A 15,118-nucleotide genomic window follows, 5' to 3' on the forward strand; every position below is an offset into this window, starting at 1 on the left:
GCTTTTCGTCATCACTCTGGGTTTTTCCATGCTCAGTCCTCTTTGTGGTGCCCGCCTCTGGTTCAGGAGCCCCGAAGGCAGCTCAGGGGACATGGGGACACCTTGAGAAGCCCCTGGGCTCTTAATGGCATCAGCTCCCTCCAACTTTTAAACCTACCTTGACCTCACATGGTTATACTTGCTATGTCCATCTGAGGTGATTTGAATTGACTTCTTTGGTATAAAGTGAACCCTTTTAAACTGGTCTGTAGGCAGTACCAGAATGGAGAGAAAAATCCACAGTGAAAGTGAAACCTTGTAGGGAGCTTCGAGTAGCTTATTTAGGTGTTTTATTTTTAACTTCTAATTGATTTTTATTTGTAAAATTTATTTTGAATTTTTAGCAAGTCAACCGGGGAGAAAGAATGAGAGCTTGGCCTGCTGTTTCTTGGGTTCCTGTGTGCGTGCTAAGTCACTTCAATTGTGTCTGACTCTTTGCGACCCTATGCATTGTATCTGCCAGGCTCCTTTGTCCATGGGATTCTCCAGGGAAGAGTACTGCACTGGGTTCCTCTGCCCTCTTCCAGGGCAATCTTCCCGACCGAGGGATTGAACCTGTGTCTTCTGCAGCTCCTTCACTGCAGGCAGATTCTTTACCGCTGAGCCACCAGGGAAGCCCTTCTTGGATTCCTACTAAGTTCTTTTCCAGGTTCAGAGTTGTATGCTTAGGAGAAAAAAAAAAAACCCTAAGAAAACAGAAACTATAACTTTCAATTGTAAAAGTAATGCAGTTTCTACTGTCAAATCCAAGAAATTGTAAGGAATTATTGATAAAAGTCAGAATATTCCCTCACCAGGACATGTTTTATCAGCATTTTGATGTATATTTCCATCTATACGTATCCTTTGGAGAAAGCAATGGCACCCCACTCCAGTACTCTTGCCTGGAGAATCCCATGGACAGAGGAGCCTGGTGGGCTGCCGTCTCTGGGGTCGCACAGAGTCAGACACGACTGAAGCGACTTAGCAGCAGCAGCATACGTATACTTGTTTAACAAAACTGAGATCTTACTATTTCCTTCTGTTTCTCCTAACATTATACTGAAAGCATTTAAGCATTCTCCCATGGCATCAAACCAATCTTATAAACATCACATGGGTTGGCAGGAGATTGTTGAACCATTCCCCTTTGGGGGAATATATTTGCAGTTTTGCACTGTTAACAGTAATACATGTTGGTAGTTAAATCTTTGACCTCATCCATAATGATTGGCTTGAGAGAAAATCCTGGAAGTTATTGGATCAAAGGATATACATACTTTTCATTGCTGTATATGGGCTAATTATTTTCTAGGAAAACTTGTACTGGAGTAGGCATTCCACTGACAGAGAATGAGTGTCTGTTTTCAGCATTTAGTTTTTATAATCACTGACAATTTGTTAAGTGAAAAGTGGTAGCTTGCTGATGTCTTCATTGAGATCTGATTGCTGTGAAGGTTAAACACGTTCCCTGTGTTTATTGGCCACTGTTATTTCTCTCGTTAGTTCATGTCCTTCGGAAGTTATTCTGTGCGGTGCTTGCATTTTTCTTGGAAATTTGGAAAAGCTCTCATAGTGTTAGTCTTCTTCATAATTGTAAATCTTTTTCTCCAGCAGGTTATTAATTTTGTTGATTATATGTATGAGTGTGTGTTTATGCAGGTTTTTAACTTTCATGTAGACAGATCTGTCTTTATGTTTTTTCACTTGTATGTGTATTACGAGTATTCAGTTTTCCTCTAAATCTGGGAGGAGATAACTTTTAATTTATCTGAAGCTTATTTTGGTGCAAGGTATGAGTGATAATCCATATCTGTTTCCAAAAGATCCCTTTCCCCCCAAATTTCAATATTTCTGTCTATTGAAATATTGTTCCTTTCCTCTGTGACATGAAATGCCATCTTTATCATATACTGTATTCTCATATGTTCCTATCCTTTCTCTGGGCTAGCATTTTCCATTGTCAGATGCTGTTGGGATTAAAGTAACTTTGAGCCATCCTCATCACCCCTTTTGAAGATCCTTATATACAAAGTTAAAAGTCACATTGTCCAGGTGGAGAAAGAAAAATTCCCCTTGGAATCAATTCAGTGAAAAGACACTTTTGGGGCTTCAGTGACAAAAAACAAGTTGTATGAGTTAGGGATGCACTGCCCAAAATAAGACTGAGCACAGTTGTGAACATTGAGACAGGCATCCTGCCAAGTGTTCTCTGCACCAACTGAAGAATCCACAGGCCGGTGAGTTGTAATAAAAAGGGCCATTTTCATGTTCCCAGGCTCCTGCAGTGAAAGAATGCATCCGTCTGGTTTTTAATTTCTACCACTTCCTGGCTTATGGGTTTATTCTTAGGACCACAGTTTCATGTTGTTCTGAAAATGAAGTATGTACCAATCCCCAAGGTGCCTAGGGTTCATCTACCTTTTTGTATCTCAGTGGGAACCACTGACCCTAGGATGGGTTTAGTTCACCCCAGTCGCTCAGTCGTGTCCGACTCTTTGCAACCTCGTGGACTGCAGCATGCCAGGCTTCCCTGTCCATCACCAACTCCTGGAGCTTGCTCAGACTCATGTCCATCAAGTCAGTGATGCCATCCAAGCATCTCATCCTCTGTTGTCCCTTCTCCTCCCGCCTTCAATCTTTCCCAGCATCAGGGTTTTTTCCAATGAGTCAGTTCTTGGCATCAGGTAGCCAAAGTATTGGAGTTTCAGCTTCAGCATCAGTCCTTCCAATGAATATTCAGGACTGATTTCCTTTAGGATGGGATACCTAGGCATTTTTCCAACTGTGAGGTGACCAGTAGTCCCTAATTCTGGGTTCTGTTGGTTCCATAGAAGTTCTTCAGGGGTTTTACAAACTGTGAACCACAATTAACATTTTAATCAGCTGAGAGAGTGTTTCATTGCTTATTTTATATGTTTGGGTTCTCCGTAAGAGTTTGTCTTGCCTGACCTGGAAAGACCAAGGTCTCTTGGAGTTCCAAAGTCATGTAGTTCTGTAAATTCCTCATGCTGTCAGCTCACCCAGAGGTAGCCTGGGGTGTCCAATTCTGTGTTCTTGATAATTGTTGTTATTTAGGGTTGTTTCCAAATTTGCTGGCATACTGAGTGCAGCACTTTAGCAGCAGCATCTTTTAGGATTTAAAATAGCTCAGCTGGAATTCCATCACCTCCACTCGCCTGGTTGGTGGTGATGCTTCCTAAGGCCCAGTTGACGTCACACTCCAGGACGTCTGGCTCTCGGTGAGTGATCACACCATCACAGTTAATTAAGAAGAAAGGAAACCTGGAGAAAACCCTAAGCCACCAATTGGCTGAAAGTTGATTCAGGGATTGGGCCCTTGTCTTCTCCCGTTTTTTACTTTTGTCCCCTTGGCTGCCTGATGGCCTCAGAACCAGCTCCTCCTTGTGTTCAGGTGTGGGGCTCCTCCTTCACTCACCTTTGTTCCTCCCAGAGTAGTTCATGATCATGAGCTATATTCTTTCTATCCCAGGCAGGGAACGTGGTGACGGGAGAGATGGTAGAAGAGCTTATTCTTTCTGGAGCAGATATCATCAAAGTGGGAGTTGGACCAGGTAAGACTTGCTGGGAGCACAGCGGAGGGTATGTTGTTGGGGAGGATTGGGGTCTAGCACTTTGGGGGACCAGAGATGCCCAGAAGGGACCTCAGGAATGATCCAGCCACAGGTTTAAAGCACATTTCTTTTGGAAGTATTGTTGAACTTCTAATCAGAAGAGGCTCCTGATTAGAAATACCGCTGAGCTGCTTTCTGATGCCTCTGGGAATTTCTGAATGAACTTTAATGTGGTTTGATTCAAATAAGGTCTTGGTTTCAGAACATTCCTGTGGAAGAAAAGAATGAGAGCTCATGAATGATCCCATTCACCTTGAAGAGGAAGGTGAGGGATGAAGAGCTCACAGGGACAGTTAATGGATGTGAATGACTCCAGTTTATGTGAATGTTTGAGGGACCCCAAACATTACAAATAAGCATGCAGCTGAGGCCACGTTTGAACTTGACTCATGGCCCAGGCAGTTATCCCCTTTGGCTCTTCAGCTGATACATATCCATCTCAGATTTTGCTGCATCCTCCCAGGCCTTCTCTCCCAGGACCACCAGTGGCATTCTGAGTGGAGGAGTAAGGTGGCGCCTTTCTACCCTCTTCTGGGTAGATCTGTTTCTCTCGGGGCCACTTGATGCTGACCTTCCCTTTTGGCCAGACAGGTGCATGAACTTCCTTATTTTTAATTTCTTCATATTAAAAATTCCTCCTTGCACATCCATGACTAACCAAACACTAAAATGGGAGAGAAGGAAAAGAGATATACGTTTTCACTTGGGAATAAAAAAAAAAAACAGCAAAGTTTTTTTTTTTTTTAAACAAATATCATGCTCTCAGAAGACACTACCAAAAAAGGAAGCAAACCATAATCTGAGAGGGAGGCAGAAAGCTTGGTTGTGTTGTGACCTGGCACAGTCGTCAGCCTTGAGGGACCAGGATGGGCAGGAAGAGACTCTTCGGGAAGGAGAGCCCTGTAGGCTTGTAAAAGGCCCGAAGCATTTTTTTTTCTTTAAATAATTTTATCTGCTTATTTTTGGCTGTGCTGGGTGTTCGTTGCTGTGCAGGCTCTTAAGTTTTGGTAGATGGAGGCTACTCTCTCTCGTGGTGCAGGGGCTTCTCATTGTGGGGGCTTTTGTTACGGAGCGCAGGCTCCAGGCACGTGGGCTCAGTAGTAAGGGCTCCCGGGCTCTAGAGCACAGGCTCAGCAGTTGTGTCACATGGGCATGGTTGCTGCCCGGCCCGTGGGATCTTCCTGGACCGGGGATCAAACTTGTGTCTCCTGCCTTGGCTCAGCTCCTTACTACTGAGCTCCACCAGGGAAGCACAGGTGACAGCATTAAATAAGGTTCATCATAGAACAACTCCTGGGACCTGGGGGAAAAAGCATTAAAAATGTGCCCCACGGCCACTGGGGCTGGGAGGAAGTGGGTACTCAGTTTCTCCTTTTAACCTGGGGGTTCATCAGGACCACTCCCCCGCCTTGTCCCCCACCCATGCAGAGCTCCAGGCCACTGCAGCTGAGTCCCTGCCCGCCAGGATCTGGCAGTGGAATGGGAAAGGAGAAAGGCCGATTCTGAACCAGAACCAGAGGTTGTAAAGCTCCAGTTGTGCCTCGCACAGTGCGTGTCTGGGGCAGGGGTGCCTTGGTCAGGAGGGAAGTCCCCAGGGAGTGAGTGGCTGTGTTGTAAGGATGGACGGAAGGAGATGGCTCCTCCCTGCAACTGGATGTGGGGGAAGGCAGCTCCCCTGGTCCCGGTGTCCCTGCCGGAGCCAGGCCTCAAAGTATATATATAGCCTTGGCTCTTGACCTGTCGGGAGAGGTTTGTGGGCAGCTGGGAAGCCACTGGTGATGGTGGGGGAAAAGGAGAGGAGGCAGGGGCTTTGCATGAGTCTGGTGGGAGTGGAGGAGTTCATGCCCAGCTTTTACACGGGCCCGTAGGCAACACCCCCAGACAGGCAGTAGGGACAGAGTGAGTGAGTGAGTGGTGAAGCGGTGGAGGCAGGGACGTGACTCATTCATTCTTGAGTTCATGCATTCTTTCAGTGACTATTTATAGATGCCTTATTATGCACAAAGCTCTGTTCTCAGCGCTGGATCGACAACAGTGAATATCCACGGAGCTTACCCTCCAGCGGAGAAAACAGATCCTCGGTTCTTACACAAATAATGACTTAAATGCTCTTTTTGAAATGAGCCTCTGTGACGAACAACGTCCCTGAGGCAGTGACATTGAAGATGAAGCCTGGAAGATGAGAAAGGGTTGGCCAGACCAGGGGGTTGGTGCAGAGGGGAGCGCTCGGGGGACAGAACATAACATACAGGGGATCCCTGAGGTGGGAGGAATGGAAAGGTCAGCGAGGCTGGGGATGCCGAGCGGGGCGGGCAGAGAGAAGAGGGGACAGGTGGGTAGACAGTGCAGAGCATGAGCCGGGTGGCCTTGGAGCAGGCGCTGGTCTGCTGGGAGGGAAGGGGAGGTTTGAGCACATAGACATGCTGGAGAGGCCCGTCTGATTCGGCCTGGACCTAACTGGGCTAATGCACTGCAGACAGTGAACTAGGACTGGAGTTGACCATGGAGAGGGCAGAGGTCAGGGGGGATGAAGGCATCGAGTTGGCCGGTTTGAGTTATGCAGTGGAAGCTCACCTCAGAGGCCGGGCTGGACAGGGTGAGAGATGGACCAGGAGAGGGTGAGGACCGGGAGGCTGGTGTGTGTAGAGGCCAGAGCCGAGGCAGAGGGAAGCTGGACCGGGAGGCTGGCGTGTGTAGAGGCCAGAGCCAGGTCAGAGGGAGGCTGGACCGGGAGGCTGGCGTGTGTAGAGGCCAGAGCCGAGGCAGAGGGCGGCTGCTAGCATGCCCTGAGTGCCGGCCTCCTTTGCTCAGCGGATTACTGGAGGTCGGGCAGTCTTCATCCCTCGTGCCATTTCATCTCCATCACAGCTCCATGAGGTCAATGCTTTCATTTCCACCTTTTAAGCGACACACGGAGGCTTAGAGAAGTGAGGTATTTGACAGAAGTTGAAGGTCAAGGAGGCTTAAGGCCATGGGAGGCATCTGAAGGTCCCTTGTGGTTGTGTGGGAAGTGAGGGAAGGTGGGAAGGAGTAGAGTTGGAGGTTGGGAAGTCGGTAAGAGGGAGCTGATGTCGTGGAGAGTGACGGTGACCAGTGTAGTGGGGTGTGTCCTGGACCTGAGCAGATGAGGGTGATATGGCCCAGAAGGGATGAGTGGCCAGGACGGCAGTTATAACCACCTCCAGTGAGCTGCGGGGGCCGCCCTGCCCCATGCCCCACCTCTGCCCTGCCCGCCCCCCTCCTCCCCACCCCTCCCCCCCCCAGGAAATGGGGGTAGGGCTGCGTGATGGGAGAGGAGGCTCATTGTCTGGAGTCCTGCTCAGCCCTAACCATCTCTCTCTGGGGTCCCCCTCCTCCTCCATCCAGGTTCCGTGTGCACCACCCGCACCAAGACGGGGGTGGGCTACCCCCAGCTGAGCGCTGTGATCGAGTGCGCAGACTCGGCCCATGGCCTGAAGGGGCACATCATCTCGGTAAGTGTCCCGGCGGGGCCGGGGGAGGGGGCTGGGAGGGGACGTTTCTGGGAGGCCCTTGCTCCCCAGCCGCCCTTCACCTCGTTGGTGACCCTGCGGTCTCGGGAGCCAGCTGGGGACCACGCTCGCAGTGTTCGGTGATGGTGACAGTCAACAGAGATGCAGGCCCTGCTGCCTAGGCTGCAGAGAAGGGGGCGGCTCCTTGGGCAGTAACTACTCTGTAGTCAGTAATAGCTGGAGGTGGTGTGTATCATGACGGGATACATGGGGAGCTTTGAGAAAATGAGAGGGTCACGTGTTTGCTTGCTAGGGCTCGCTGTAACAAAGTGCCCCTTACTGGATGAAGCACAAGCTGGAATCAAGACTGCCGGTAGAAGTATCAATAACCTCAGATAGGCAGATGACACCATCCTTATGGCCAAAAGTGAAGAAGAACCAAAGAGCCTCTTGATGAAGGTGAAAGAGAAGAGTGAAAAGTTGGCTTAAAACTCAACATTTAGAAAACAAGAAATCATGGCATCTCGTTCCATCACTTCATGGCAAATAGATGGGGAAACAATGGAAACAGTGACAGCCTTTATTTTTTTGTGCTCCAAAATCACTGCAGATGGTGACTGCAGCCATAAATTAAAAGATGCTTGCTCCTTGGAAGAAGAGTTATGACAAATCTAGACAGCATATTAAAAAGCAGAGACTTACTTTGCCAATAAAGGTCCGTCTAGTCAAAGCTATGGTTTTTCCAGTGGTCATGTATGGATGTGAGAGTTGGACTATAAAGAAAGCTGAGCGCTGAAGAATTGATGCTTTTGAACTGTGGTATTGGAGAAGACTCCTGAGAGTCCCTTGGACTGCAAGGAGATCCAACCAGTCCATCCTAAAGGAAATCAGTCCTGAATATTCATTGGAAGGACTGTTGCTGAAGCTGAAACTCCAGTAGTTTGGCCACCTGATGCAAAGAACTGACTCATTGGACAAAACCCTGATGCTGGGAAAGACTGAAGGCTGGAGGAAAAGGAGAAGGCAGAGGATGAGATGGTTGGATGGCATCACCAATGCAATGGACATGAGTTTGAGTAAACTCTGGGAGTTGCTGATGGACAGGGAGGCCTGGTGTGCTACAGTCCATGGGGTCGCAAAGAGTCAGACATGACTGAGCGACTGAACTGAACAAATAAGAGAAGTATATTGTCTCACTCTTCTGGAGGTCAGAGGTCCAAGGTCAAGGTGTCAGTAGGGCCACGAAGCCTCCAGGGAAACCCTGCCTGGAGGGTTCCAGCCTCCAGAGTTTCTGGTAGTTGCTCAGCTAAGGGCACCAGAGCTCTGGTTTTCACAGGGTATCCTCCCCGCATGCACGGCTGCCTTTGTGTCCAGATTTCTCCTTTTTTTAAGAACATCAGTCGTATGGGACTAGAGCCCACCTTACTCCAAGGTGACCTCATCTCAGCTACTCACGTCTGCAGTGTTGCCAGTGCTCCGGCCGGTCACCGGGTTCTGTCGTGAGCGCGATTTGGTGCGATGCTGGGGCAGAAGTTAGATTATGCAGGTGGAGGGGTATATGGATGGAGGTGAAGAGAGTCAGTGATCTAACAACACTGTTACGGAGCTCCTGGAGGGAAAACACCCCAGTACTCAGCGACTACATGTTACAGATTGAATCTGTATCAATTTAACCCTGAATTTATCCGTCATTCTCCTCTACCTTTATCGACATGTCCATCATTCAAGCAGTCATCACATCTGTCTCCTTCTAGGTGAGATGCTCAGAACAGGGCAGAACTCGGCAGATACAGTTGGATGGACTTGGACAGAGCTGTGGCTTCAGTTTATGTGGGTTACACATGTATATCCTGAAAGTGAAAGTCTCTCAGTCGTGTCGTACTCTTCGCAACCCCGTGATCTGTACAGTCCATGGAATTCTCCAGGCCAGAATAGTGGAGTGGGTAGCCTTTGCCTTCTCCAGAGGATCTTCCCAACTCAGGGATTGAACCCAGGTCTCCCACATTGCAGGCAGATTCTTTACCAGCTGAGCCATAAAGGAAGCCCATATATATATCCTGTAAACATTTGAATTATATATATTTAATAATATATATCTAAATTCTGAACTTTTGGCATGTTTTTAGCAGTGCTATAACAATGGACTCATATTAAATATAGTAAATTAAATCTTCAGTCCTTTTCACTTGTTCAGTTGCTAAGCCAAGCTCTCACATTAAATAATGGACAGGCTATTTTGGTTAAAAAAAAAAAAAGTGGATATAGTAAATTAACATATTCTGGTGGAATGATCTGTTATTGGTTTTGGTTCAGCATTGAAACTAGTGAGATTTGATTTCTGGACCTGCTTTGAGGACATAATTTGATGTTGTTCAATGGCTTAGTTGTGTCTGACTCTTTGCTACCCTGTGGGCTACAGCACGCCAGGCTTCCCTGTCCTTCACTGTCCCCTGGAGTTGCCGAAACTCATGTTCATTGAGTCGGTGATGCCATCCATCAATCTCATCCTCTGTTGCCTCTTTCTCTTCCTGCCCTCAATCTTTCCCAGCATCAGGGACTTTTCCAGTGAGTTGGCTCTTTGCATCAGGTGGCCAAAGTATTGGAGTTTCAGCTTCAGTCCTTCCAATGAATATTCAGGACTGATTTCCTTTAGGATGGACTGGTTGGATCTCCTTGCAGTCCAAGAGATTTTCAAGAGTCTTCTCCAACACCACAGTTCAAAAGCATCAAATCTTTGGCACTCAGCTTTCTTTTTTTTTTTTTTAATTTATTTTATTTTTAAACTTTACATAATTGTATTAGTTTTGCCAAATATCAAAATGAATCCGCCACAGGTATACATGTGTTCCCCATCCTGAACCCTCCTCCTTTCTTTATAGTCCAACTCTCACATCCACACATGACTATTGGAAAAACCATAGCTTTGACTAGATGGACCTTTGTTGGCAAAGTAATGTTTCTGCTTTTTAATATGGTGCAGGTTGGTATTAGGTTGGTCATAACTTTTCTTCCTAGGAGCAAGTGTCTTTTAATTTCATGGCTGAAATCACCATCTGCAGTGATTTTGGAGCGCAAAAAAATAAAGTCTGTCATTGTTTCCATTGTTTCCCTATCTATTTGCCATGAAGTGATGGGACTAGATGCCATAATCTTTGTCTTTTGAATGTTGATTTTTTTTTTTTTCTTTTTTTTTTAAATTTTATTTTACTTCCAAACTTAACATAACTGTATTAGATTTGCCAAATATCAAAATGAATCCGCCACAGGTATACATGTGTTTTTTTTTTTTTTATACATGTGATTTTTTTTTAAATAATTTTTTATTTATTTTATTTTATTTTATTTTTTTTAATTAAAAAATTTTTTTTAATTTTATTTATTTTATTTTTAAACTTTACATAATTGTATTAGTTTTGCCAAATATCAAAATGAATCCGCCACAGGTTGTGAATGTTGATTTTTAAACCAGCTTTTTTACTCTCCTCTTCCACTTTCAACAAGAGGTTCTTGAGTTCCTCTTCGATTTCTGCCGTAAGAGTGGTGTCATCTGCATATCTGAGGTTATTGATATTTCTGTCAGCAATCTTGATTAAAGCTTGTGCTTCATCCAGCCTGGCATTTTGCATGATTTACTCTACATATAAGTTAAATAAGCAGGGTGACAATATATACTCTTGACATACTCCTTTCCCCATTTGGAACAGTCTCTCGTTGCATGTCAGGTTCTAACTGTTGCTTCTTGACCTGCATACAGATTTCTCAGGAGGTAGGTAAGGTGGCCTGGTAGTCCCATCTCTTGAAGAATTTTCTACAGTTTGTTGTGATCCACACAGTCAAAGACTTTAGCATAGTCAATGAAGCAGGTGTTTTTCTGTTTCTCTTGCTTTTTCCATGGTCCAGCAGATGTTAGCAATTTGATCTCTGGTTCCTCTGCCTTTTCTAAATCCAGCTTGCACATCTGGAAGTTCTCAATTCACAGACTATTGAAGAAGCCTAGCTTGGAGAATTTTGAGTATTACTTTGCTAGCGTGTGAGATGAATGCAATTGTGTGGTAGTTTGAACATTCTTTGGCATTGCCTTTCTTTGGGATTAGAATGAAAACTGACCTTTTCCAGTCCTGTGGCCACTGCTGAGTTTTCCAAATTTGCTGGCATATTGAGTGCAGCCCTTTCACAGCATCGTCTTTTAGGCTTTGCAATAGTTCAGCTGGAATTCCATCATCTCTGTTAGCTTTGTTCATAGTAATGCCCCCAAAGACCCACTTGACTTCAGACTCCAGGATGTCTGGCTCTAGATGAGTGATCACACCACTGTGGTTATCTGGATCATGAAGACCTTTTTTGTATAGTTCTTCTGTGTATTCTTGCCACCTCTTCTTAATATCGTCTGCTTCTGTTAGGTCCATACTGTTTCTGTCCTTTATTGTACCCATCTTTGCATGAAATGTTCCCTTGGTGTCTCTAATCTTCTTGAAGAGATCTCCAGTCTTTCCTATCCTATTGTTTTCCTCTATTTCTTTGCATTGTTCACTTAAGGCTTTCTTATCTCTCCTTGCTGCTCTTTGGAACTCTTCATTCAAATGGGTGTATCCTTTTCTCCTTTGCCTTTCCCTTCTCTTCTTTTCTCAACTATTTGTAAGGCCTCCTCAGACAACCATTTTGCCTTTTTGCATTTCTTTTTCTGAGGGATGTTTTTGATCACCGCCTCCCATACAGTGTTACGAACCTCCATCCATAGTTCTTCAGGCACTCTATCAGATCTAATCCCTTGAATCTCTTTCTCACTTCCACTGTATAATCATAAGGGATTTGATTTAGGTCATACCAGAATAGTGGTTTTCTCTACTGTCTTCAATTTAAGTCTGAATTTTGCAATAGGAAATTTGTGATCTGAGCCACAGTCAGCTCCCAGTCTTGTTTTTGCTGACTGTATAGAGCCTCTCCATTTTTGGCTGCCAAGAATATAATCAATCTGATTTCAGTATTGAGGGTATAATAATATACTTTAAAAATCCCTACGAGCACACAGTCTCTTTCAGATTTTACTACAGCATCTGAGCCTTGCCGCCCGTGCTTCCCCCAACATGACTTGATAAACCCAAATGAAGATCTAGGTCTTTGATTCGTGGTCCCCTGCTCACTTCCTGTGCTCCTTCTGGTTTCTCATCCAGGCTTTCCGTCCATCCATCCGTTCAGTTAGTTCGTATTCATTGAGCATCTACTGTGTGCTTGGGGCTGGAATAAATGACCAAAGATTTATCGGGTGCTGACAGAGTTCTTTCCCAAGTGGTGCTAGTGGTAAAGAACCTGCCTGCCAATGCAGGAGGCGTAAGAGATGCAGCTTCGATCCCTCGGTTGGGACGATCCCTTGGAGAAGGGCATGGCAACCCACTCCAGTATTCTTGCCTGGTGGGCTATAGTCCACAGGGTCACACAGAGTCAGACATGACTGAAATGACTTAGCATGCGTGCACGACAGTTCTAAGTTCTTCCACTCAATATCATTCTCTTTTATCTTTTGCCTCAGTGAACAAATTAAGACCCATTTGTTGAACAATTTGTGCATAAAAGGCTGACATAGAGCCATCATCCTACATTTACAGAGTGAGTTGATTGATGGAGTGACATCATTGGAGTTACCAAACAGGGCTGTCCTCCAGTGTGGTTCTTGAACACTCACCATAGCCGCCTCTTGGGCTGGTTGTATGACAGCAGGGAAGCTTTTCACCGTACACATTCCTGGCCCCCATTCTGTTTAATTAAAACAAAAGTTTCTATTGAAGTATAGTTGCTTTACAAGTGTTGTGTTTCTATTGTACAGCATAGCCACATGGATACACATATCCCCTCTTCCTTCCCACGTAGGTCACCACAGAGCATTGCGTGGGGTTCCTTGTGCTATGCGGTCGGTTCTCACTAGTTATCTGTTTTATGCATAATAGTGTATAAACGTCAATCCCAATCTCCCAATCCATTCCACCCTCTCCTTTCCCCCTTGGTATCGCTACATTTGGTCTCTACGTCTGTGACTACTTCTGCTTTGCAAATAAGTTCGTCCGTACCATTTTTCTCGATTCCACATATATGTGTTAAGATATGATATTTGATTTTCCCTTCTGACACAGGTCCATCTGTGTCTCTGCAAATGGCACAGTTTCAGTCCATTTTATGGCCGAGTAAAATTCCATTGTGTGTGTGATTGTGCGTGTATACCACGTCTTCTTTATCCATTCATATGTCAATGGACATTTAGGTTGCTTCCATGTCCTGGTATTATAAATAGTGCTGAAATGAACATTGGGGTGCATGTATCTTTTTGAATTATGGTTTTCTCTGGGTATATGTCCAGGAATGGGATTGCTGGGTCATATGGTAGTTCTATTTTTAGATTTTTGAGGAATTCCCATACTGTTCTCCATAATGCATGTATCAATTTACATTCCCACAATCCTGTCGAATTAGACTCTTCACAGTTTGGCCCCTAGAGCACCATATGTAATTAGTCATAAGTCTCCATTCACCATCAGGAGTCTTAATAACAATTTAGACCTTATATATATACCTTCAATGGCTACCATTTCTAAACTGCAAATTAATGACATTTCACTGTGGACTTACTCTGAGATTGCATACTTGTGTCTTTCTGGAAATTTCATGCTTAGTTTATAGGACTTTGGGGGGAGTAGGGGTGGTAGGCTTGTGGTGACTTGCACCACAAGTCATTCTGAACATCAACCTGGGATCTCCTTACCCAGCACCCTCTAATGTATGGCTTCTGTCAGCCGTTCTCTAAGTGCGTGTCCAGACCAGCAGTGCCAGTATCAGCTGAGAACTTGTGAGAAGTTCTCAGGCCTCCTCTCAGACCTAGTGAATGGGAAGCCCTGAAGGTGAAATTAACAAGCCCTCCGAGTAATCTGGGTCTGTTCTCAAGCTTGAGAGGCACTGGCTTCTAGAGTCGAGGCTCAGCACACACAGGCTGGGTCTGTGTGCCAGAGCCGTCTTTTGACACCCACAAAACAGCTTCTCTGAGTTTGTCAGGGACAGTGACAGCCCAGGCTGGTGGTCCTGATGCTCTGAGGTTCTTATTTTTCCATTGATGGCCAGAGATTTTGTAGATAAGGCTAGAAGTTCAATTTGTAGCCAGCAGAGACCCCATGAAGTTCACAGACTTACATAGGTTCTGCACCCCTGACTTCAGCTCATTCCTCTGATCAGCTAAGCATCTTGTGGTTCAGAGCAGCTGTTTTCTTTGCTATCTGTCTAATGGAGTTTCACAAACAGGTTTTTCCCGCTTGCCTAGAGTCCTAAACCCAGTGGAAACCTGTCAGTTGTTCAGATCCTGCCACTTTGTCTGGTTTCCTTCCAGCTGCCTCATTTTACGGTTTAATCGCTGAATTTGCACGTCTTTGCTACTGAAGTTTGGAAAGAGGCCACAGCAGGGGGTTGGCCACCGCCAAGAGGCTGGACTTGAGCTGGGTTTCTATTTATTGTGATCCATGTGGGCTTCCGAGAGGCGGAGGGCTGAGAAATCCAAGACACCCCCTGGGATAGGTGAAGAGTAAGGTGTGACCAGTTCATTTTGTCTTGTCATCTGCTGGGGACGTGACACAAAGGAGAGCATTTTAAAGGTAGAAACAGCTTTAGAGGCTGTCAGGTATTGAACATCCATCTTCTGGGCATGGTATACCTATAATGTCTAATCCCTGGAACGGTCTAGGTATTAGGTAGCTGTTATCTTCTTTGGACAGGTGTGTTAGTCAGGATTCTCCAGAAAAACAGAACCAGTAGGGTGTGTGTGTGTGTGTGTGTGTGTGTGTGTGTGTGTGTGCGCACATGTGTGTTTATATAGAAGTAGATTTATTATAAGGAAATAAATTGGTTCATGTGATGATGGGACTGAAAAAAACTGCAAGATCTGTAGGGTGAATTGGTAAGCTGGAGGCCTAGGAGAGCTGATTGTGTGGTTCCAGTCTTGAGCTCGAAGACCCGAGAGCC

General features: G+C 45.6%; 1 protein-coding gene across 11 annotated transcripts in view; it reads left to right on the forward strand.

Moving 5' to 3' along the window:
* GMPR (guanosine monophosphate reductase) overlaps positions 1 to 15,118 on the forward strand; it is a 64,215-nt gene that overhangs the window by 33,132 nt on the left and 15,965 nt on the right. For 6 of the 11 annotated variants that reach the window (XM_025265979.3, XM_006079305.4, XR_003103827.3 and 3 more), the window contains 2 exons: positions 3,512 to 3,593; positions 7,020 to 7,126. In XM_025265979.3, coding sequence (XP_025121764.1) covers positions 3,512 to 3,593; positions 7,020 to 7,126 — 189 coding nt within the window. Of the gene's footprint in view, positions 1 to 3,511; positions 3,594 to 5,081; positions 5,173 to 7,019; positions 7,127 to 15,118 lie in introns of all 11 variants that reach the window. The other 5 variants (XM_044927404.2, XM_044927397.2, XR_003103834.3 and 2 more) reach the window with 1 other exon arrangement.

This window comes from Bubalus bubalis, chromosome 2 (assembly GCF_019923935.1).
Source record: "Bubalus bubalis isolate 160015118507 breed Murrah chromosome 2, NDDB_SH_1, whole genome shotgun sequence".
NCBI classification, from domain to species: domain Eukaryota; kingdom Metazoa; phylum Chordata; class Mammalia; order Artiodactyla; family Bovidae; genus Bubalus; species Bubalus bubalis.